Source organism: Camellia sinensis, chromosome 4 (assembly GCF_055761805.1).
Source record: "Camellia sinensis isolate YWXY chromosome 4, ASM5576180v1, whole genome shotgun sequence".
Classification (NCBI taxonomy): domain Eukaryota; kingdom Viridiplantae; phylum Streptophyta; class Magnoliopsida; order Ericales; family Theaceae; genus Camellia; species Camellia sinensis.
This window is the reverse complement of record NC_138964.1, coordinates 216,795,076-216,818,893: the sequence shown is the minus strand read 5'-3', so window position 1 is coordinate 216,818,893 and position 23,818 is coordinate 216,795,076. Positions and strand designations below refer to the sequence as shown.

The window sequence follows — 23,818 nt, the reverse complement described above, 5'->3', positions numbered from 1 at the left end:
GATCTCCCTTTTCTTGTGTTTATTTCATGGCCACCAACTGTTTGAAACTTCTGTCGACAGAGCAAGGCTCCTGCTTTGTCTCATGCTTCCTCCTGAAAATATGCCCACTAACTCATAATGATGAGGGACATGCCCCACAATGGTGAAAAGGAAGGTCGACGGGGAAGAGTCAATATTGGTTTTCAGGGGACTTGAAGATTCGAAGTCAGGGGCAGTTACAGTGGCAGTTATGGTGTAGACGTGTGGGATCATGCAATGATGGGCCACAAAAACAGTATACGGATATCAATACTAAACTTTCACTTCTATCTGTCGAGCTCCCTTTTCTTGTGTTTATTTCATGGCCACCAACTGTTTTAAACTTCTGTCGATAGAGCAAGGCTCTTGCTTTGTCTCATGCTTCCTCCTGAAAGTGTGCCCACTAACTCCATGACTGGTGGTAAAAACTTCCCCTATCACTTCTAGGTGACCCACATGCGGAGAGCCCACTTTCAGGTCGTGGACATTCCTTCAGACTTGGCCACATGCCATCGATTAAGTGGACCATCTGTCGACAGAGACTGGCAAAACTTGGTGCAAACAATGGCCCCCATATTCAAGTTAAATATTGCGGAAGTGATTGAGACCCCCTCCAATCACCACCTGCACCACCCCCACCCCCCCCACACACACACGTGGGGGCTACTGATTAGAGAAGGAAAAAAAAATAAGAAATTGAAAAAAAAATAAGAAATTGAAAAAAAAATAAAAAAGTAGCCAATCAGAGAGAGGGGGCCATGGGGATCCCCCCTTGTGGGGTTCCAAGTCATATGATATTTAACTTCAACGAGGGGGCCATTGTTTGGGCCCAATAGCAAATTTCTTAATACGGGCCCAAAACAAACATAAACTATAGCCCAATATAAGAGCTTTTAAATATACTGGTCCCATCATAAGCTATAAAAGACCCACTCTTTCAACTTCAAACCACTTCATTTCCCTCTGATTCGAACTCTCCAGACTGTACTGCTTCTCAACCATTGCCGTTCAAAACCAGAGCACCACAAAACCCTAAGCCATGGCGTTGAAAAAATCTCAACCATCTCCATCTGAGAAGAACAATGAAGACCTACTCCGCTTCCCAGACCCTATCAGATCACGTATCGTTCCTCTAAAATTTGCTGCAACCCTATTGCCCAGCACAAGCTCTGTCGCTAAGGCTACTCTAGGCCACTACCTTCGCGTCTTACTTCCCAGACGAGCTAGCTCCATACTATCCCCTTGGTAATGGTGAGAACCTTCTTCTCAACCAAGCTGGACTCAAGTGGACTAACTGGAATGTCAGCAAAAACCCACTCAGAGGGTGGAGGTCACCAGACTCTGATTGGCGAAGCTGGGCCAGGAGAATTGAAGGTCACGACGCTGAAGTATGGAAGCACCAGGGCATTGGTGAAGCAATTAGATTGTCGACTAAAATTTATGACGTGGACAAAGGGCTGATTGCTGCTGCTGCATGCTTTTGGTCGCAGTCTAGTAACTCCCTATTCCTCAATTTTGGTATGATTTCCCCTACCATCTTAGATGTAGCTCACTTGACTGGTCTCCCAATCTTGGGCAATCCAATTCATGCTCTCCTTGAGCCTCTAAAAGTGACATTTACTTTAAACACTGACATGTGCTATACAGATTTTTCCAAAAAATACCAAGGCAAGCCTGGTTCCCCTGTCGATGACAAAGAAAGAACTATTTTTACTTACTTTGGCTTTGTGAGTTTCTTTTTTGTGTCCCTGGGTACAAGATCACGAAAGAATACCTCCCCCTTGCCTTGTGTATGCAAGATGGCCAACTTATGGCTTTAGCCCCTTATCTTCTTGCCACCCTTTACAAGGTCCTATTTTTCTTTGTCAACAAGAAGATTTCTGGCAACTGTGGTGGCCCCTTCTGGCTCTTCCAGGCCTGGTTGTATGCCTATTTCCCTGAGGCATGACCCCCACCACCTAACACCTTGAAACCTGTTTGCTACTCCTATGCTGAGCAACTGCTCACTTATAACAGCCAACCCATCATCACTTTCAGAAATCATCTTACCATGTTTTACAACCTTCCTTCGCAGAGACCTTCCAACCTGTACATGCCATTTCAAAACTTTGAATTCTCCTCCAGTAGACTTCGCTTCCTCTTCACAGATCTTTCTGATTTACACAATGAGCAAGTCCAAGAACAAAATGAGAGTTGGAGACACATTCTCACCTCTAGACATGTCTTGGTTGGCTGTTCCATATCCTCCGCCAAGCTATCCAGCTGTAGTTTTGAGACATACTGTCCCAATCAATGGTCCAGGCAATTTGGTCTTTCCCAGGCTATCCCTTATCCTTATTTTCACCCAACCATCCATGAGGAGATTGGGTCCAGAATCCACTTCAAAGATCCTACACAAGCTGAATCCATTCTGACAGAGAACACCAAACTTTTCCAAGATTTTGGCCCTTTCTTCTTCAAACCTACTTCGGACTGCTCGGCTGCTTTTGACCATTGGTGGGGACTTATGTCTGCCATTATTTTCTGCAAGCCACTTGAAAGCTGCCTTAACGATACTTGTATTCATATTCAGGGCCGCATATCCTCGTCTTCCAAGCTTAAGGCTACAGTATCCTTCTTTCATATACTTCATATCCCTGACTGTGTCATGCAATTTGTTTTGTTTTTTTCTCTACAATACTAACTTGTTTAACCTTTGACAGCCAAAATTGGGCCTGCTGCTGAACCATTGGTTAGGGACCAACGTAAAGGCAAGGATCTAATGGATGCAACTACTCAGACAAACACCCCCTCAGTTTTGAAATTAATGGCAGTCTCTTTCGCAGCCACGCAGACACAAGCACAGAGAGGAACTACCACCCGTACCCCTGCCGAGACAGAGGTCATGGCGAAGAAGAGAGAAGAGCCTTCCACTACTCCTGCTCTAAGCACAGACCTAAGTGAATGGGATATCCCTCTCAGCCAAATGGTTGGCCAAACAACATCAAATCCTTCAGGGCAGCTCTACCAAGTAAGCCTTCACTTTACATATTTACAGCATCTTAATTTCCATTCACGTCCGACTGATCACTTACTTTTGTGCAGAGAAAAAGAAAGAGATTACTCGTTGCTGCTGCTGATGATGACGATGCTTCCACTTCTCCTCAACACATTCATCAAATTCCCAGTCCAATCATGTACCCACAGAACCCACTGTACAACCAACTCCACCACCACCTGAAGCATCGCAACAAACTTCCTTACAACCTGCTTCACAGTCTTCGCCACAGCAATCTACACAATCTGCAACACAACATCCTTCCACTTCTCCTCAACACATTGTCCCTTTTGTCTCTAGCCCTCAACCATCACCATCCAACCCCTCCAATTCCCAAACTTCAAACAAAGAATCATAGAGGATTGAATTTGACATTTCAATCAACAGCCAATCCTCTCCAACAGATGACAACACAAAATCCCCTCAACCAGAAGTTCACCACAACTAAGGTAAATAGAAATACAAATGTTACTGTTCGTTTGGGAAAAAAAAACTTTTCTTTAAGTAACTGGTATTGTTCTCCAATTTACAGGGATGGACATAATACAGGACTCATCTCCACGACCAATGGGCGAGACAGAACTTGAAGGTCCTCATGACTTTCCCCTGTTAACAGAACCAGAGAAAGAGCCTCAAGGCGCTGATGCTGCCATTTCATCAGTACCAGAAAGAACTCGTCCTGATGCCACAACCACAGCTGAACAAGGCCAACGTCTGCGCACACGTTATCAGGACAGGTGCTACCATTTCCAACCTCATCCTATTTACTCTTTATTACTTGCAAGCATATATTCTCACCAAACTATTAATGTTCACAGGCCGTCGGTCCATGCCAGGATATTTGGGCCGAACTTTCTATTCTTCAACAAGATCTAGACGAAATATCCCCATTGCCTCAAAGGCTACATCTGTTTGATGCTGAAACTCAACAAACCTTAACCACCTTCATTAACCTCATTAACACCCCAGTTGAAGAAATCATTCTCCACAAACCTGATGAAACCTTGGCCTGTCTTTCTGCTGTTGTAAACCTCTCCCCTAATCCTTTCAAGCCCATTCAACTAAAGCAATTGGCCAAGATCATCACGGAATGACCAACCCTTTCAGAGATGGTTCAGACTTGCTCGAAGGATATTCAAACCAAAAAGGATTTCCTAAACGAAGCCCACACCATATCTACTTCACTCAAACTCATCCAGCAAACCTCTGCAGCCATTCTTCAGCAACACTCAGCACTTGAACTTGAGGAAGCCAAACTCATGGCAGGACTTGCCTCTGTCCGGCAAAGAAAGACTCATCTGCAGCAGCAACATGACCAACTTAATCAAGAAGCAAGGATGATGTTCTCCCAAATTAGACATCGTTCTGCATCCATTTAGACAACTAAAGCTGAGTTGGACCAAGCCCAAGCCATGCTGGTAGATGCTCAATCAGAGTGGGGTGTTCTAGCCGTTCTGTTCCCCAAATCCTAAGCTAGTTTATATATGTATTCTTTTGTATTGCACACCTAGGAATGATTTGAAAAGGTAGGAATGATTGCCTTTTTAATGATAAGATTGTTAATGGGCCTGAGTTGACTGAGATGGTGAAAGTGAGGGTTGCACTTTGCTGTAAGCAAAGTTATAGAGGCCTACAGTATTCAGTGGACGACATATATTGTATTCTGGATAGTATCAAAGTCTGATTGAGGGGGTGGTGTTTGGTGTTTTTTGCTGTAAGGGTGCAAGAGTTTGGTCAATCTGTGGTATGCAGGATTTTGGTCAGTCTGTGGTATTACCATATCTTCTTGGTGGCTACTTTTGCTCTGCTGTGCTTCAATGTTGCTATGCTTTGCCTTATTTTTGGCTTGTTGCTCTGGCTTAGTTTATGGGGTCAAGCATGCTTATTTCTGGTTGCTGCTCTGCTGTGCTTCAACTCTGCTCTGCTACATATGTACTTTGCTGCTGCTATACGGGATCAACGAATAGGCTTAAGTCTGCTGCTGCATATTGGCCTTTTTGCAATTATTTGAATGATGTTTTGGTGTCTGTATTAGAAGTCTGCTGCTGGATTGGGGAAAGTTATTGGAGGTTTGTTGCTGGCCTTGTTGTAATTGTTGGTCTGCTGCTGTAGTTATTTTTTTTTTATTTGGAGGTTGAAGGATCAGGCTCAAGTCTTAATGGAGGTTGAAGGTTCAGGCTCAAGTCTCAATGGTAGCTGTATGGTCTGAAGTTTGTTCATGCTGCCTTGGAGTTTCATCTGGTTGCCCTGTTATGTGGTTTTGTGAGGATGGGCTTGGAGTTACATTCTTATTGTTTTCCTTCTGTTTTTGTTTCTCTTCGTTGGTCTCTCACCAACTAGGAGGTTGGAGCTTTTTGAGCTCCAACCTTCTAAGCTCCAACCTCCTCTTTGTTGATGTATCATTGACACCTTGTATGTGCTTTTTCATCAATACATTTTTTTGTTTTGCTGAACAAAAAAAAAAAAAATGAATATCAATACTCTGTGTTTTTAATGATCTGTTGTATGGTTGTTTTTATTTTTTGTGCAATTTTTCACCGTTTGTGCATTGTTATGAAGTAATCAATTCCCCTTCAAAGTGCATTATAGTCACCGCTATTTGTTTGTTCTGTGAGCTTTTTTTTGCTTTGTTTTGGACAAAATCATGGCATTCAAAAAAATCGAACAAACATAATTCATGTGGTAAAAGCGAACAAACATTACTACTTTCAACTTGCATTATTTGTTGGACAAATATCACATTGCACTGGACAAAATTACTATAGTCATTTGGGCAAATATGACATTGCATTGTTTGTTCTGTACCCATGACATTGGAATTATGTGTATCACATTACGTACAGGCCACGATAAAAGCAAACAAACATTACTACTTTCCCTCGTTTGTTCCAGTACCAAACATTGGAATTATGTGTACAATCAATACGCGTGGGAAACTAGTATTATCACAGCTGCGACCTAAAAAGTTATCACGACAAGCTGATGCAGTAATCCAGTTGTGGTTGGGCATCGAAATTACTCTCGTACTGGCAGGCCATGATAAAATCGCTGCCCTATTTGTTGTAATTGTAATCAATCACATGCACGAACGATACTCGCCCATCTTTGTATTGTTCACATCCATAACGAAGTCAAGCACCAACTTTCGGCGCACAGAAGGATGAAACTATGTACAGAAAGCGAATAACACAAATCAGGTACAGTTACAGCGGTAGGAAATAAACGAATTTATTTCGCAATTGGAAATTAAGCGGTACAATGTACCTTGTGTGGACCGCTGGGTATATCAGGCCGCTGCATGTACTTGATCACAAACATCCCACAGTCGAAAGTGCTACAAATGAAATGTAACATTCAATTTCTCGTAAAATATAAGCAGGTTCGTTAAATGAGTGATTCAGGAGTGAAGTCAATGTGACGCAGGGTTTGTGGATTACTCATCCAACTGTTGTAATGGCCTTTGTTCTAACATGCGGACCTCAAAGGTACACACGTCTACAGCATATTCATTTCCAAACTGTAGTTGCAGTAAGGCATGCATTGTTTGAACCTGTTGCAGAATGAGACGGTTAGTTTATGTGAAGGATGTGACAGTGTGGAAGTAGATTTGTGAAATTCAGCACGACATACCAACATTTTTGCCGCGTTCAGCTTGTTGGTGTCCAGTGTGGCGGATGCCAATGAGTCAAATAGGTACGCCACACGGTCTACCATATCTATTTTTAGGCACACCCAATGTACTCCTCTATAATTGAAAGGCATGTAAATCTACACATAAACACAAGTGAAGACATTGTTTAGAGGGCATGCGAACATGTACGCACTTTCATATTTACATTGACATTCATGTAAATGGGATCGACATTCATATTACCGACGTTCATATTAAATCTACTCGCTTCAATGGGATGGACATTCATATTACCTTCTGACATGCATCAAGCACCCCAGTATATCTGTCATGTCCAAAATATGATTTGACGATATTTTCATGGTTCAGAGGTTGAGTTTTTTGATTTAGTATCAAAGTCTGCATATTTAGTGTGTAAAGTTCAGTCAGCCAAAGTTTTTTGAAAATATGCCTTCTGCAATACACAACCGACCTAAAACACTTACTTACCGACACATATACTGGAAAGAACCACGCAGTATGCCTCCCGTCTTTGTGTACTTGCCGCTGTCCGTTAGTCAATTGAACCGCGACCAAGTTGATTGGCTGGAACATTGTAACAGACCAGGCAACTTACGAAATAAGGTTTGCCATTTGTTTAAATGTAATACGAAATAACGATGTCCCTACATGGATATGTCCATCATGCAAATATAGTGGAAATAACATTGTCAGATGCCACGACTTACAGTGTCGGATAGCCATGCCCCTGGTTTCAGCATGCGCATGTCACGTCGCGTAGCACATTCGCAAGGCATTTCATGTAGATTCATAGACACGACAATGTCCCTACATAAAACGTATACATCAACCAGTAAGAAGCAGCCTACAGCCTAGTAAAACTTAAACGTATCTAGCTGAACTCTACAACATAAGATTAGTTTTTTTCTGTTGTACAACTATGACAGATATTCCTGATTCTACTAGGCTCCAATCCAATGAAGATTAGTTTTAAGTTTTTAAAAAACAAAATGAAAAGACAAAGTTTTAGATATTACAACTTATGACATGTCCAATAGTATTTGCTAAAATAATATGTGAAAATTGAAATGCTCATTTACAGGTCAGCAAGTTAAAAAAAAAGAAACACGTTTTTTACAAACTGGAGCCAACAATATCCCAAAATGATCAAAATGGAAAATGTAAGCAGAGTAGAAGAAAATAGCTAGGGAAAATTGCACTTCATTATAAGTTTTCAAAATTTTTTTGCAAATCATTGGTAAACTTTATTAAGTTTCATAATTAAAATTATAAAGGTTTCCATGAATTTGTAAATATTTTTGTGAAAATATCAGTGGTTTGCAATTTTCCCAATAGGTACATGTGTGCAGGATAAGACAAAAAGAAGAAAACTTCAGACAAGAAATTTAGCCACTGAATTTTCCATAGCCCACTGCATTAAATTCAAAGAAAATCCTACATACGACATGGATAAACCCATCATAAACCCATCAAAATCATAGAGAATGAAAAATTAAAGAACTGATACCTACAAGAATCAAATAAACATAGCACGACATATGAAAATTGTGGAATTCAAACTTATTTCACAAATACTATGGAACAGGTTAATTGCGAGTACTAAACTCATCCGTACCTTTCATTGTTTCTGTCGTCAAGTACAGAGTCAACAACTTCGTGTTCGGCCGCTGATAAAACCTCTATGCTCTCCAGTGTTATCAAGTCCTTCTATCAATATAAATAATCAAGTAACATTAAATCCTCCTATTAATATAAACAATTAACTAACTCACCACTGTTCAGAAATTTAATTTGAAAAGTACATAACACATCCTTATGCATCTAAAATTGGTGAAGCGATGTCTAACCTCTGAACGGAACCGCTTGTCCAACCTGTGCAGTTTGGACAGGACTTTGTCCGAAATCTGTAAGACAATTGTACAACATTTGTTACTGCAAACTTGCACTAGAATGACAAATATTAAAATACAACACAAATAATGGTTCTATTATGATCAGTAATGCTGTCGGCATCAATTGGTAATGAAACATACGAAAGGTGAAGTGATGTGGCGACTTGGGAATTTTTCGACAGTAAGTCGAGTACTTATTTTGCTATCGTTGCACGAATGCATATCCCTTACGTCTATCGCTTCAACACCTCTTCCTCTTCCCTTTCATGTGCCTATTACAATTTGTCCCGCTCCCAATGTTTGGGCAACCTTACAAGCAGAAGGATGCACATTGTCTGCTTCTCCTCGCATTGGTGGCAAGGTTTGCAAATCATCAAAGGAAGATAAACTCTGTTTTGCAACGTTCTTCATGGCCAGAAACTGAACCGAAAGAGATTTGCTTTCTTCGCTTGCGTATGTTTCCTCCAACGCAAGGCCACGGTTGTTGTGCATATCCCCAACTTCTTGGATGGTACGCAACTGTCCAACGTGCATATCAATTAGCTCATTGGACAACATTCCATTCACATAATTGTCCTCCCAATCCACCCCCTGTAAATCTTGAACATTACCCTCATTTGGGCTACCATAATAATTTGGGAAGACCACGCCGCCATCATGCAACTCGACTCCCATGGTAGGGTCAACACCCTTTTCCTCTGAGCGAGGCAATTGTGCTGTTTTCGATAAACCTGCCAGCACTTGCTGCATCATTTGCTTCATTTAAGCAATATGTGTCTGTTCAGTAAACGGTTGTTTCCCAGACAATATAGCTGCAACCAGTTCGTTCAGCATTCCTTTCAGTTCACCAATGCTGGAGGATATGTTAATGTTACAATTTCTTTCAGTCGACTCCACCTAATCACACAAACACATTCATTAACTTACTACGATATTTCATCTTCAAGTAACCTCTGTGAACTGTGTGAAGCATGTGTACTGATTGCTTTTGCTTACCTTTGCATTGTCAACAGCTTCCTTCCCTCAAAAATTGAGCAACATGTCCCTTATTTCCACATTGCTGTGAAGCACTTGCTTCATGGTTTCCTTCAGTTCACCAATGTCGGTCTCAACCTTGCTTAAACGAACATCATCAATCTGTGGTTTCTGTTTGTTATTGACATGGTGTGTGTCAATTGCGTCATCAATGTCGTTGCTTTCCGCTTTTGTTGGATGAAACTCCACCTAACATAGTTGTCAAATCGGGATTCAAATCATAAATGAAAATGGTAATGCACTGAATCGTTAATCGATCTCAACTGTGAATCGTAAAGTTTCGGTCTGCTTTCTTAAGTTTCACACAACATATGTGTACACAGTTTACATATTAAATATATCTAATAAAAATTAATTACTCCATCTGTCTGAAATGAAAAAAAAAATTGTTATAAATGATGCTCATCTGGTGTGGATAAAAACTTCACAGTCGATCCCATGTTTCCCACTTTACCTTTTCCCAATTACATAAACAAAGAGAAACTTTCAATTACAAACTAACTAACAATAACTGAACGACAATGTTTTGACCTTTTTACAAGGTTAAAAAACCAAAATCTTCAAGCTTTTCCAAAAATCTGACTTTAGGGCTTAACCAAAATTCATTTCGTAACAGAAGTAGTACATAAAATTGAATTTGTAAGGCTACAATATCGTCCACATGGAAACTTCATGTTTCCCCCCCAAAAGTTCGAGTATTTCAGAGTAAATAGGGAGGGACAAACTGAAAATATGACGTACGCTAAGGAATGGGTCACTGTTTGTCACTGCTTGTCACCTAGTCATAGGAACACAAATTCTGTCTGTCACCGTTATCCATAACACAGGTGGGGCAATGCTGTCAAATGTGCAGAACGAATGGGTTGATTACCTCATATTGCTGCAACATTTGCTTCCTTCCCATACGTCGCCTTGTCTCCCGTATTTCGGCATCACCCTAATCATTTAGCCGAGGGATGGAGTGTGTAGTAGCCGACGTACTCTTACAGGGAGAGGCAAAACGATCCAAGTAAAATAGCTGCATTATAAGGGGGAAAAGATATTTACTATACACTTCCGAGCAAAATAATCCGTATTCGCTAACAATGCATACAACTTACAACACAATCATATGTACGTGTTTATGTGTCTCGATGGCAGAATCCCCATGCAGCTTTCCGGTTAAAAAGATAAGCTTTTCGTGGTTACAAAAAATGTGGCCCGTACAGGTATATTTGTCATGCTGTTCAATAACAGGTAAGTTTGTATTTCGCAACGACTGACATTTTATTGAACCATATGCACAGCAATGGATGAAATATGTAATCGGCATGGTACAAACAAACAACGGTCGATTACGTTACCATTAGAAGGAAAACACATCCAGTTGCCTCGCGCTAAACTTTCATCTTATACTTCCGAACACCTTTGACAAGGAATTGCAATGTCACCTTTGCCCAATTACATGCCCCCATACCGGTCACGTCCTTCACGGCATGAACGAACGACAGGCTCAACGCGGTCATTATGGTAGGACACAACATGGCCCCCAACACGTACAGCGCAAACTTCCGCCGAAACTCGTCATCCGCACCATCACTCTCAGTCAGATAAACTCTCAACTAGTTCAAAGGAATGATTCCATTAACAGCTCCAACCTCTTCGTAGATATTGGGATATGCGTCTATTGAACCAGTGAACTGCACGTCATTGCCTTCTGACCGTATACCCAATAAGACATGCACTTCCTCACAGGTGAGCCTCAGGTGACGGCCATGAACAGTCAACGAACACGTGTCGGGATCGAAGTTTTGTACCAACCATTGGCACATGTTGTGATCTATATGGGTACACTTTAACCCGAGGAGGCCACCGAACCCAATATCAATGACTGCCTGCTTTTGTGCTTCGTTACACCGGTTCACGATATCAACAATTGCCTTCAATGATATGCGGACTTGTATTTTACTCTGCAATGTTATTAACGTGAACATTAATACAAAAAATTAACCAACATTGTGTCGATAGCAGGTCCTCCCCAAATGCAGTTACGAAGACACTAAGCACGTAAGTACCTTTGCAGATTTCTTTGCAACTTCTTCACCCAATTCCTTGGCACTTGCCTTAGCCATGTCCTGAAACCTCTTCTTCTCATCACAGGGGAGTTCCTTCCACCTTTCCCTAATATCCTTTCGGCTCTGTAAGTGTTACACCAACGTGACGCACATACAGGACAAATAGGAGCTGTGAGTCCAAAATAATTGTCACCAAAAGTTGTATCACTCGCAATGTGTGCACATTTTTTGGTATTTACATATGTTTGCACATACAAATTACTATTTCGCACACAGTTGAAATAAAAACGGACATGGAATTTTACAAATAATCGAAGTTTATAAGAACATGCAATATGGCGTCTATGACTGCTGGAAATCGCTGAATGCGACACAATAGAAGCACATGACTGGTGTGCGCATGGAATAGAAGTCCATACTTTGCTATCACAGCAGTCACGTGTTTCCATCACGGTACTCTACTTACTACATGTCTGCACACTAACCATATTCGGTCCGGGGTTGTCTGCTTCTCGTCTTTCCTTGAATTATCCCTGGCTGCAACCATTGTCAATTTCGGCGCAAGTATATGTTAGATATGGATGGATATATATACATATATGTACACAATTTGTGACACAAACAAATTTGGTTCCAACTACATAATAATGCATCCGTAATGTCCAATTTTGGTTGCTAAAAATATAATAACCACATCATTTCTGCAACAACAATTATAAATGGTCCAAATTATTTTGGCCCTTACTTTTGGTCTCTAAAATCTTAATTTATTGTGAGTACAAACTGAAATTTGCACAGGCGCAAGCTATGAGTTCAAAATATGTAATGCAGAATTGTGCAAAAATACTGTCACACGTTTCTGACGAGAGGGATTTGTACTGTGAGCCGCTTTGAAGGACACGGATCGAACCTGTAAAAAACAAATGGCCCAAGTGGGCGCTTTCGACGAGGGCTCGGTAATGTCAACCCTTTCCATTCGTGAACCTTTGCCACTTGCCTTCAATGTTTTCCTTTGCCTGTAACAAATATCAGTGTAAATGAAATTTTGTTCAAGGCCAAATTACATCGGTGGTATGTACGTTTTGTGCATTCTATCATCTTCGTCGGTTAACTTTAAAGTTAGTCAATCTTGCCTTCCCATTTCAAAAGTTGTGCCATTTTCGTGAAATTGGTAACATCGTTTTCCGTTGTCACCGAAAATTATGAACTGAAGTGGTTTAGTATAACTCAGTGAATTATGGATTTCACAAATTCTCTCCGCAGAATACGCGACATGTGCCGTATGTGCATATATTCTAGTAAGAAATTGACACAGTTTTAATCCATTACACGAAATTCATGATGCAATTTGAGGCTATCGCAAATGTGTCAAACTCAAATCGCACAACCTTCTGATGGCAGTACATAACAGCACAATATGCCATACATGAACATACCGTGGTATTTAGTAGGTACAGGAAACATAACCTTGCAAACCTAACTGTATCAAATACTGAACGGCATAAGCTCACAGTTGCTTCGCATTGTCTGACATGTCGCCCATATCTAATTACGATAATTCCTGCAAAGAATTTCATGCAATATTCATAAGGATGCAGAAAGAATGTTACTCCCAAATTGTAACAAAACGAAATTGACTGTTAACAACTTACAATCAACGGACCATTGAGTCGTACGTGCATTGTACGAGTGGTACTTTTCGTTTATTTTCAAGTACGATATGTTTTCGTTAATTTATGCAGATATGGCATGCCACTGTTTTACGAAAATTAATTGGCCATATGTTGTACTCGTTTTATAGTATTTACGACTTCAAGCCCGAATCAACAACCAATGCGCACACTTGAAACAGGGCCACATCGGACATTCAACCCAACAGCACCCATACGCAACTTACCTTCATGTAGAGAAATAAAAACCCGACTACACTGCTCAACGAAAACCGTTTGTCACTTTGGAACTCCTCAATGGCAATATCAGTTTGTGTAGACACCCCATTTTTGACCGACCTTAAGGCTCAGACGTCACTGATTGAGCGCTTGGTGATGTTGCATATTGTGCTTGTTCAGAAGTTTCAGAGTCACGGCCGTGAGCCCTACCTCCGGGCTTCCGAACCCTCTTCTGTGCCTTGTCTCGGTTTGCGAACCAGACTCGGTTTTCTCTGTTTCTTTTCCTAAGGGAAGGGAGAGGTCCCGTAGACCGTCTCTCAATGTCCGTAGGCTACATTTGGTGGCCGTAGGCCATTCTGCCCATTTCGGAGTCCGGTTCCCGGTTTTCGGGACCGTTGGCCGTGTGCCTCGGTTCGGGACCGCTTAACCATCTCCTATTGCTCTGATTTTTGGCATACATCTTATTTTCTCCCTTTTGAGGGACACTGGGGTCCCAGAAACCCACTTCGTGGCCGAACGCCACTTTCGGTGCTTAACAGCCCATTTTCGGGATCCCGAACTGCGTGTTTTGGTCCCCGAGCATTCGTTTTGCAACGGTTTTCGTTCATTTTTGGCAGGTACCTCTGTTTTATCACTGGGAAGGTCACTGAAGGGTGGGAGGCCAGCAATTGTTGCAGCAGCCAGTTATCTCTCCTCCGGAGCCTCCCGGCGCCCGTTTTTCCAACTTCCGGGCTAATGTTGAACACCCTAGGGTTAGTGTTGCCAACTTTCAACCACATATCTGTGATCTACACACATGAGAGGCCACTAAAAGTTGGTGGCCGGCCATTAAGGTCACCTGACCCTTTTGACCCCTTTCTTCCGGGCTAATGTTGAACCCCTTGGACCCTTTTTCTTGAACTTTGAACCACATATCTGTGATCTACACACATGAGAGGCCCCTAAAAGTTCATGACCGGCCAGTAATTCAACTTGACCCTTTTGACCCCCTCTTTCCGAGCCAATGTTGAACCCCTTAGACCCACTTTCTTGGAATTTTAACCACATGGTTGTGTTGTACACACATAGGAGTACCTCCCCAGTAGCTGGCCGGCCAGAAAATCACATTGACCCTTTTGACCCCTAGCCGGCTGGCTAGGGGGTGTGGCCGGCCGGCCACCTCCAACAAAAGTAATGGGTCGGCCTGCTTCCTTGCACTGTGCACTTTACAGCTGTGGGGCAATATCCCCCAGATATTATCTGTATCCGGGGGATATTTTGTGGGGGAGTTTTGCTCTCCTTCTCCCCCACCTTTACACCCCCTTTTGAACCCTTTTAACCAGCTGGTGGCCTCACTTACAAGGGTTAGAAAAACTCTCCTTCAAGCTTCCATAGCCAACTCCATCTTCTTCCTTCTCAATTCTTCAAAAAACCCTAAGCCCCTAACCATCATTCCTTCTACACCACCAAGCTCTACCACCACCATCTCATTTCCAGCAACAAGGAAGGATTCTTGAAGGCTAAAGAAGCTGCAAATCCATCCAAGAAGCAACAAAAGTTTGATTCTTCAAGGGTAAGTAATACTTTTACCCTTTTGAACCTTTTTCTTGATCTAGTTCTAAGCCCCACTTCTTTTTGGTTTCAAGCTCCGGCCCTAACTGAAAAGGGCCATCTTTTGAGCTCATCTTCACTTCTCATTAAGGGCTCAACCCTGTTTGAGCCCTCCATAATATACTTGCTTCATTGATCATCTTGTATGTCATGATTTTGCATGCTATTTTTGGCCCATGAGCAATCTGTTTTTGAGCATGTTATAAACTGATATAAGGCTTATTTTGAGCCCCTCTTCAACATTGGAGAAGGGCTCAACATTGTTTGGTGCTTCCATGTGTCACTTGTAGTTATATCCCCTATTTGGCCCCATTTTTGCATAAATTGGAAGCCCCCTTTGCTTCTGTTTTTGGCCCTTGGTCCGAACTAAAAGTGGCCTTATTTTGGCCTATACTTCATGTTTCATTCACACTTTTTTTCTGTTTGGTGATTATTTTATATACTTCATGTTATAGCACCTTTTGAGCCTTGTCTTGCATCACATTTTTGGCATATTTGTATACTGATTTGAGGTCTGCCATATACTGTAAATGTTCATATTTTTGGTCCATCTTCAGTGTTGTAGAAGGAAATTTTTCAGTTTGGGTTTTTCTTATACCACTTGCTTCATTACCCCTCTTTTGGCCTCTATTCTTGTATGCTATTTTTCCCCTACCTATGCTTGCTGTTTGGCCATGTTTATAACTGTGAAAGTGCATCTTTTGGGATTGTCTAGCTTCTGTCTTTGCATTGAATGTCCATATTGTGCATGTTTGGCATAGCTATAGGCCATTTCGGGTGCCTAATGTTGCATTTCGGGACATTTCCTTGCATTTCATGTCATTTCGCTTCATTTCGGGACTGTTTTCCCCCATATTTTAGTGCTGAAATTCCATTAGCATGCTTGCATATCATTTTTGCCATATTTCATAACATTTTGTCACCGCCTCGGTTTGCGTGCCCGTGTGCACGCATTTCGAGGCACTTCATTTTTATCCGCCGGCATCCTACGTGAGTGTGGCTGAGGCTCACTCATGTTGGTATAAGCCCATTTGTCATTCCCATGCCATTTCATCGCATTCCATCATTGCCTCGGTTTGCGTGCCGGTGTGCACGCATTTCGAGGCACTCCTTTTTTATCCGCCGGCATCCTATGTGAGTGTGGCTGAGGCTCACTCATGTTGGTATAAGCCCATTTGTCATTTCCATGCCATTTCATCGCATTCCATCATTGCCTCGGTTTGCGTGCCCGTGTGCACGCATTTCGAGGCACTCCCTTTTTATCCGCCGGCATCCTATGTGAGTGTGGCTGAGGCTCACTCATGTTGGTATAAGCCCATTTGTCATTCCCATGCCATTTCATCGCATTCCATCATTGCCTCGGTTTGCGTGCCCGTGTGCATGCATTTCGAGGCACTCCTTTTTTATCTGCCGGCATCCTATGTGAGTGTGGCTGAGGCTCACTCATGTTGGTATAAGCCCATTTGTCATTCCCATGCCATTTCATCGCATTCCATCATTGCCTCAGTTTGCGTGCCCGTGTGCACGCATTTCGAGGCACTCCTTTTTTATCTGTCGGCATCCTATGTGAGTGCGGCTGAGGCTCACTCATGTTGGTATAAGCCCATTTGTCATTTCCATGTCATTTCATCATATTTTATCATTGTCTCGGTTTACGTGCCCGCGTGCACGCATTTCGAGACCCACATCATTGTCTCGGTTTGCGTGCCCCGCGTGCACGCATTTCGAGACACATATCATTGCCTCGGTTTGCGTGCCCGCGTGCACGCATTTCGAGACACATATCATTGCCTCGGTTTGCGTACCCGCGTGCACGTATTTCGAGGCACCTCATTTTCCATAGCATTGTACATGTTAGGATTGTAACCTAGTTGCATTTCATGCGTTTCATGCATTATCGCATCGTGTCCGGGATAGGTGTTAGCCTGGGCGCGGGAAACGAGGTACATTTCGTACTCCGAGTGACGGAATGTGTCTCAATTCCCCAGTCACCGACACTCCGGATTATCCATGATGGAGTTAGGTTTTAGCTGTAGTTTCATGTGCATTCATCCTATATTGAGTTGTGCATTTCGACTCCTCGGCCATCATGCCTCGGTATGCGTGATTGGTGGCACGAGGATCGAGACATGCATATATCTGTGCAAATACATTGCTATGCCCCTTTCCTGCTCTCTGTTACAGCAAAACCAGGAATCAGTAACTTTTTGGGGCTTGGCACGCATTTCAAGAACAGATGTAAATAGAGGCTAATTGGGGCATTCCGGTGGATTTCCGCGCAAGACAATCCGGACATGCATCATCCATCAGAAGCAAGGCAGTCCCTGGCCTGCACGCCAGTTTTATTTGCTTTCTTAGTTAATTCTTTAATTAATTAGAATTTTGTAATATTTCGGACTGTAATATTCTTTTATTTGGGGACTGTAATATTTGGACTGTATATTTATTCGGACCCTCCGAGTGAGGGCACAACTGTAATAAGTGTGCGTGTGTGTGTTGTATGTCTTCCAACCCCACGTCTTTCTCCCTTTTATTTATCCGCTTTTGATGGTTAGATTAGGGCATGTTTAAATTAGCATACAGTATGACAGCATGTTTGCATCATTCATCTGTATTGCATGCACCGGGCTCGGCGCATCATACTAACTGCATTGTATTTTCGATTTAAAAGATGAATACATGTTAGCTGTAGCATTCCATATGCCATCTTAGAATAGCCGAGCCTGCTATAATTGCATTTTGCGTGTGTTGCATTAGACATTTTTGTATACTTAGGATTCATGCATGATTTCTAATGTAGTTTCTGTTTTTGGCTTGGAGTACTCGGTAAGCTTTATGCTTTAGCATCCTTGCATGCGTGTGAGTGAATGCCATGATAGCATGCTTACCATGAGGCTATGTGCTTATCTGATATATCTGCTTGAATGCCAGTGGGTGAAGGTTGGGTTATCTGAATTGGAATGAATCATCAAATGTTTCAAGCCTACCTGCGGGTAGCAAACCATTTTCAAAAACAAACATGAAATGTTTCGTTCCAATTCAGGCGACCCGGTCTATATTTGTATGCTGTGAGCATCACATAGTAACCTAGGCTAATAACCGGATTAAGAACTCACAATGTTTTCAAAAATAGATATCATGGTTAGTAGAGGCCGATCTTTGATCGGGCGAGCGGGGGTGCTCACGAAGTGACCTTCCCCAATCGTACCCAAGTTCCCGAGCCGAGGCAACTTTGGTGATGATGGACACGTGGCCTTTTGGCATCGAGTCAGGGTTTCCTAAATTTCCCAAAATAAAAAATTTAGGTGGCGACTCTGTATCTGGCAAAGCAGTCCATGTTTGGCACTTCTTTCAAAAAAAAAAAAAAAAAATCTGTTTTCTAAAAACGATTTGCCGGATTTGGACTCTTTGGTTCAGATTAGGAACCGTGACTACAAAGTCGGGTCCGAGCTGTAGCGAGGTCCCCCGCGGGCTTGTTACAGTTTCTGGCGACTCCGCTGGGGATTTAGAGAACTTGACTCGAACTCGTGATATCTGTTTTTGACTACACTTGTGTGTTTCTTTGCATTGCATTTGCATTGGTGCGCCTAGGACACCGTGTTTGCCATCTGCTATTCCTGAACGGTTTGCCGGAGGCTTGTCTTGTCAAGGCATGACCATAAGGCTGACCGGTTGTGGGCTCTGCCAGTATGGGAACACAAACCCCGGTTTTACCGGGGCACCCTTTTTGACCATTCGACCTAGTGCATATTCGGATCCATAGTGACTATTCCAAATTAGGACAGGTTGCTTACCCGTTTATAGGTTGTTTGAAACCGCTGCGTGCGTAGTGAAACCCTAGCTCCTGACACAATAGGACAGGGAAACCCTACCCCAACATAGGGGTGTTTTGGCTCTCACTTATCTGTTATGTGCTTTAGAGTGCGTCTCTACATGAATGCATGTATCAGTATATGAGTTTGGGCATCAAGCCTGCGGGCATCAGTTCAGTATTGTCAGTATCAAGCCTGCGGGCATCAGATTAGTATATGAGTTTGAGTATCAAGCCTGCGGGCATCAGTTCGGTGTTGTCAGCATCAGGCCTGCAGGCATCAGTTCAGTATTATGGGTATCAGGCCTGCGGGCATTAGCCAGTATTTACGAATGAGTTATCTGCGGATATCAGATTCTGTTTCAGGGAACAGTGATACAGGGATAGTAATCAGTGTTCGAGGCCAGTGTGTATTTCAGCTTATTGACTGTGTGTTGATTATGCCCGACTGTGTGTCTTGCATTTTATTTTAAGCTGTTATGCTGTCCGTTTATCTGTTTATTTATTTCCTTTTCGCTTTATTTATCTTTTTGCTAGGTCAGTTTTAGCACGATTGCTTCCAACCCAACAGGCATTCCCCAAGTACCTTGGACACGAGGTCGTCGACTCCACCGATCTGAGGATCTAATCGACGGACAGCCAGTGTTCCGTTCTCTACCCCCTGTTACCAGAAGGAAGCCAAAAAGGCGTAGTGTGTCAGAACAGAGGTTGTCAGAGCAGTGGGTTACTTCATCAGAGGACTATAGGACTGAGGTCTCAATTACTGCTGCAGAGATAGACATACCAGTTAGACAGATGGATCAACCGAATACATCAGGGATGGAGGCTTTAATGCGCCAGATGCAGGAGAGCATGAGACAGATGCATGATGACGCCACCCGTCAATCAGAGTTTTCCAAACAGCAGGCCACGATCATGGCCCAGCAGGCCGAACTAATCACCAGGCTGCAACAACAGAATACAGCGTCTGCTTCACAACAAATCCCTCCTCCGGCAGGGGCTCCGTTACCTGAACAGGCACCTACTGTTCAGAACGCCCCACCAAACACCCAGAATACTCTACCGATTGTCCAAAATGTACAAGAGGACATGAATCTTCCAACGGGGCCAGCTCCGCCCCCGCTTCCACCACAACTGTCCAAGGTCCATACATCCAATCACCCGGACTCTCCATTCGAGGTCGAGGTTGATCATACAGCTCTGAAATTGAGCAAACTGGAGAAGCTCTTACACGAGGCCGGATATCGGAGATGGATATACCGAAGAGGCCGTAACACTCCCCGATAGGTTCAAAATGCCACAAATCGACCGTTTTGACGGGACCGGTGACCCCATGGTCCATATCCGACTGTTTGCGGATGTCTTGCGGCCAATGGGCCTTACACGACCACAGAAGCTCTCACTATTCGGCCGAACCCTGTCGGGTGTGGCCTCCCACTGGTACGCAAGATTACAAGATGAAGTGAAAAAGAATTGGGATGAGATGGCTGAGGCCTTTGTCACACAATATTCATACAACACTCAGATCGAGATCACAACCCGCGATCTTGAAACGACAAGGCAAGAGCCCAAGGAATCTTTCTCGGACTTTGTGATCCGATGGAGGGCAAAGGCGTCAACAATGACTTTAAGGCCCACAGACAAAGATCAAATCCGGATGATTGTGCGCAATCTCCACCCAAAACTGATGCTGAGAATGATTGTGGTCCCCTTCCCCACTTTCGCAGATTTACATGATATGGGGGTGCAAATCGAAGACGCAATGAAACAAGGTCTGTTTGACCATGATAGAGAACAACCGAGGAGGACGTTTAACCGTAACAACAATTCGGGCCCGAGTGGCGCTGCAAATACGAGAGCCTCGGAAGTTGGTATGGTCACCACCACTCCCTCTCCCCCTCCAAGGCCCATGACCGCCACACCATTTTCCGGCGCGTCCAGAAGCAACACACAAGCCAACAGCCGATTCCAACCACGAGGCCAAAGAACCTTTACCCCACTATATATGCCTCTGACCAAAGTTCTGGGAATATTGATCAGAAAGAATCATTTAAAACCCCTAGAACCAAAGCCATTGCCGAATCCACTCCCCCCCTCATATGACCCGTCAAAATACTGTGCATACCACCAACAACACGGTCATGACACCGACCGTTGTTACAGATTGCGTCATGAGATCCAAGATCTTATTGACAAACAGGTGATCGCACCTCCCGATCAACCCAATGTCACCACCAACCCTCTCCCATCACATAACCAAGCTCCTCCCCCCAAAAGAATTAACTTTATCCAGACTGGGGTCGCATCTTACGATCCTAGCATCTATATTACCCCCACCCACCTACCCAAGCCAGAGGTGTTCCTCCCCGATTGCACTGATTTCTTGTGCATGGTGGATATCTCCAAAACCCGACCAGAACCGATGGTGGTGACCGTCGAAGACAGGGCAGGGCAGATTTTGGGAGGAAATGAGATTGTTGAATCTGAAACTGGGCAGAATTTTGTTGGGGGAGCCTATGATCCAAGCAAGTACATCCTATCAACGAGCCGAATTGGGCTAAGTGTAGAATTTCCAGAGACAGGAGAACTATGCATGATCCGGGGGGATGGATCTGGGCTGTGGGCAGATGAGCTGACAGCCGTAGAGGAGGACTTTGCTAACTTGCAATGCGTCGATTAATTGGTATGATTACGAGGGATCAGAGGAGGCCATGGGATGGCTCGAAGATCAACCGGATGCAGTGGGGGAAACCTAACCAGAACAGAGCCCGGCAGGGGCAGAAATATCAGTTGTGGCCGGAATGGCCGAAAACCAAGTTGAATCGCCGGAGAACGCCGGTGTTAAGAATTCCGTTCGAGATATGGGCATTATGGATATGGGAACTGTTGAACAAATAGCTGTACTGACGCAGCTGGAACAAGGAAAGTTTGAGGAGGCTGAGAGAATTAGAAAAGTTAAAGGCCCTGAGGGAACTGTAAGTGCCGTGTGCATGAGGACAGACGATGCTGCGAGTATATGGACAGAGAGCACTGAGAGTGCGAGTGGACCGGAGCCAGACAGGTGTCTGTTGGCTGCCAGTGGAATGTGGTGGGAAGATGACGACTTGTGTCTTGCCCACACGGATGAAGACTGGGGGAATAACCAGCCGGATGATACTTGGTACCTTGATGAAGTGGATCATATGACAAGAAGTGGGCGGTACTTCAACCCCCACACCTGGACCAACCCGAGGCATCCGGGAAGGATAGAGAAGTGGAGAGACAGAAGGAGAAGCAGATTGAAGATGAAGCTGTGCTGAAACAGTTAAAGAAAATACAAGTAGACATCTCCATCTGGGGACTACTAATGGCATCACGAGTACACAGAGAAGCTGTTCTATCTGCTATGGACAAGTCCAAACTCTCCATAGACACCACGCCTGAACAGCTGGTTGGGCTGGTTTTTCCGGGAGGAGGTTCCCCGGCATTAACCTTTTCGGACAAGGAGCTACCACCTGAGGGCACAAACCATAACAAACCTCTCTATATTTCTATGGAATGTAGAGATAAGTGGATACCGGTGGTACTTGTTGATACCGGGTCTGCAATTAATGTCTGCCCAACCAGAACGGCATATGCGATCGGGTTGAAGCCCGTGGATTTCGTCCCAACCACCCAAGTGATCAGAGCATACGATAATACCAGCAGAGAGGTGATGGGGACTGTTAAAATTCAAACCAAGGTTGGTCCAGGACAACACAGCATTGAATTTCATATCTTGGACGTTCCCGCAACCTTTAACCTACTTTTGGGGCGACCGTGGTTGCACCAGGTCAAAGCAGTCTCTTCCACTCTACATCAAATGCTAAAGTACCCTCACGGGAAAGGGGTAGCGATCGTTTTTGGGAATTCATCAATCCATCCACCGCCGGAAGTGTCCACACCCGTCTTAGAGATCGAGCACGGCACGGAGGATGTGTTTTTGTCGGGGTTCACTTTGGCCGAGGCTCAAGTGGTTCAGAATGTCATGGCTGCGAATGAGGGCATGTATGTTAGTGCACAATCCATATACCTCATGAACAAGCTAAAACATACCCCTGGGATGGGATTAGGGAGAAGTGGCTGGAAGGGCGTCTCAATGTTGGCCGAAGTGCCACACAACCCTCACGCTTTTGGACTGGGTTATCTGCCCACCAAGGAAGATTGGGTGAGGAAAGGAAAAGAAATGGCCGGAAGGGCCAGGGCAAAGAAGGCCGGGAAGCCATTTGATTTAATGCACAGGCCCATCTGGGGTACCCTAAACGGACGTTTCGTCCGGGAGGGAGAAGATTTTCCATTCTGCGGCTTCCCGGAGCCATGGCTAAACGCGGAGGGGACGCGCGTGCCTGGTTTTGAAATCTTCTTCGACATACAGTTATCTGGGGATGACGTTGCCGAAGCGCAGACAGACCCACCAACTGAGGTTGAGCAATGTGAAGCAGTGGATCCTGAGAGCACAGAGCTTGAAATGGGGGTAGCACTGGCGAGTCTACTATCAGATCCTCCGATCGGCCAAGAGTGCTTGGGGGATAACTCTTCGGTTTCTGTGATTGGAGATGAAATAGCTGCGGGCTTTCCAGCGCCGATCTTGGATGCATCTATCGCACCTTCTCTCGTCTGGCAGTATGAAGAAGGCTTTTTATCTAGCAGTTCCAGGTCAGGTAGTGAGCCGGAATCTGATTCTACCGAATCTTGTGCGTCGGAATCAGATTCCAGCTCGACTGAGTCTGAGTCCGGTATTCCTGGGGGTGATAACCCGGATGCCACAGTCCTGTCTAGGTCGTCTTTTTCATTTTCTTTTGAGTCTGTTATAACAGAGGAA

General features: G+C 43.8%; 2 protein-coding genes across 2 annotated transcripts in view; both read left to right on the top strand.

The window, feature by feature from the left end:
* Positions 1 to 23,818, top strand: part of LOC114296780 (AAA-ATPase ASD, mitochondrial) — an 81,382-nt gene that overhangs the window by 5,871 nt on the left and 51,693 nt on the right. The window lies entirely within an intron of this gene.
* LOC145789927 (uncharacterized) lies at positions 2,633 to 5,549 on the top strand. The gene is made up of 4 exons (XM_082867567.1): positions 2,633 to 3,028; positions 3,103 to 3,504; positions 3,588 to 3,792; positions 3,874 to 5,549. The coding sequence occupies exons 1-3, from the start codon at positions 2,780 to 2,782 to the stop codon at positions 3,597 to 3,599; spliced, it is 663 nt and encodes a 220-aa protein (XP_082723693.1). The 5' UTR covers positions 2,633 to 2,779; the 3' UTR covers positions 3,600 to 3,792; positions 3,874 to 5,549.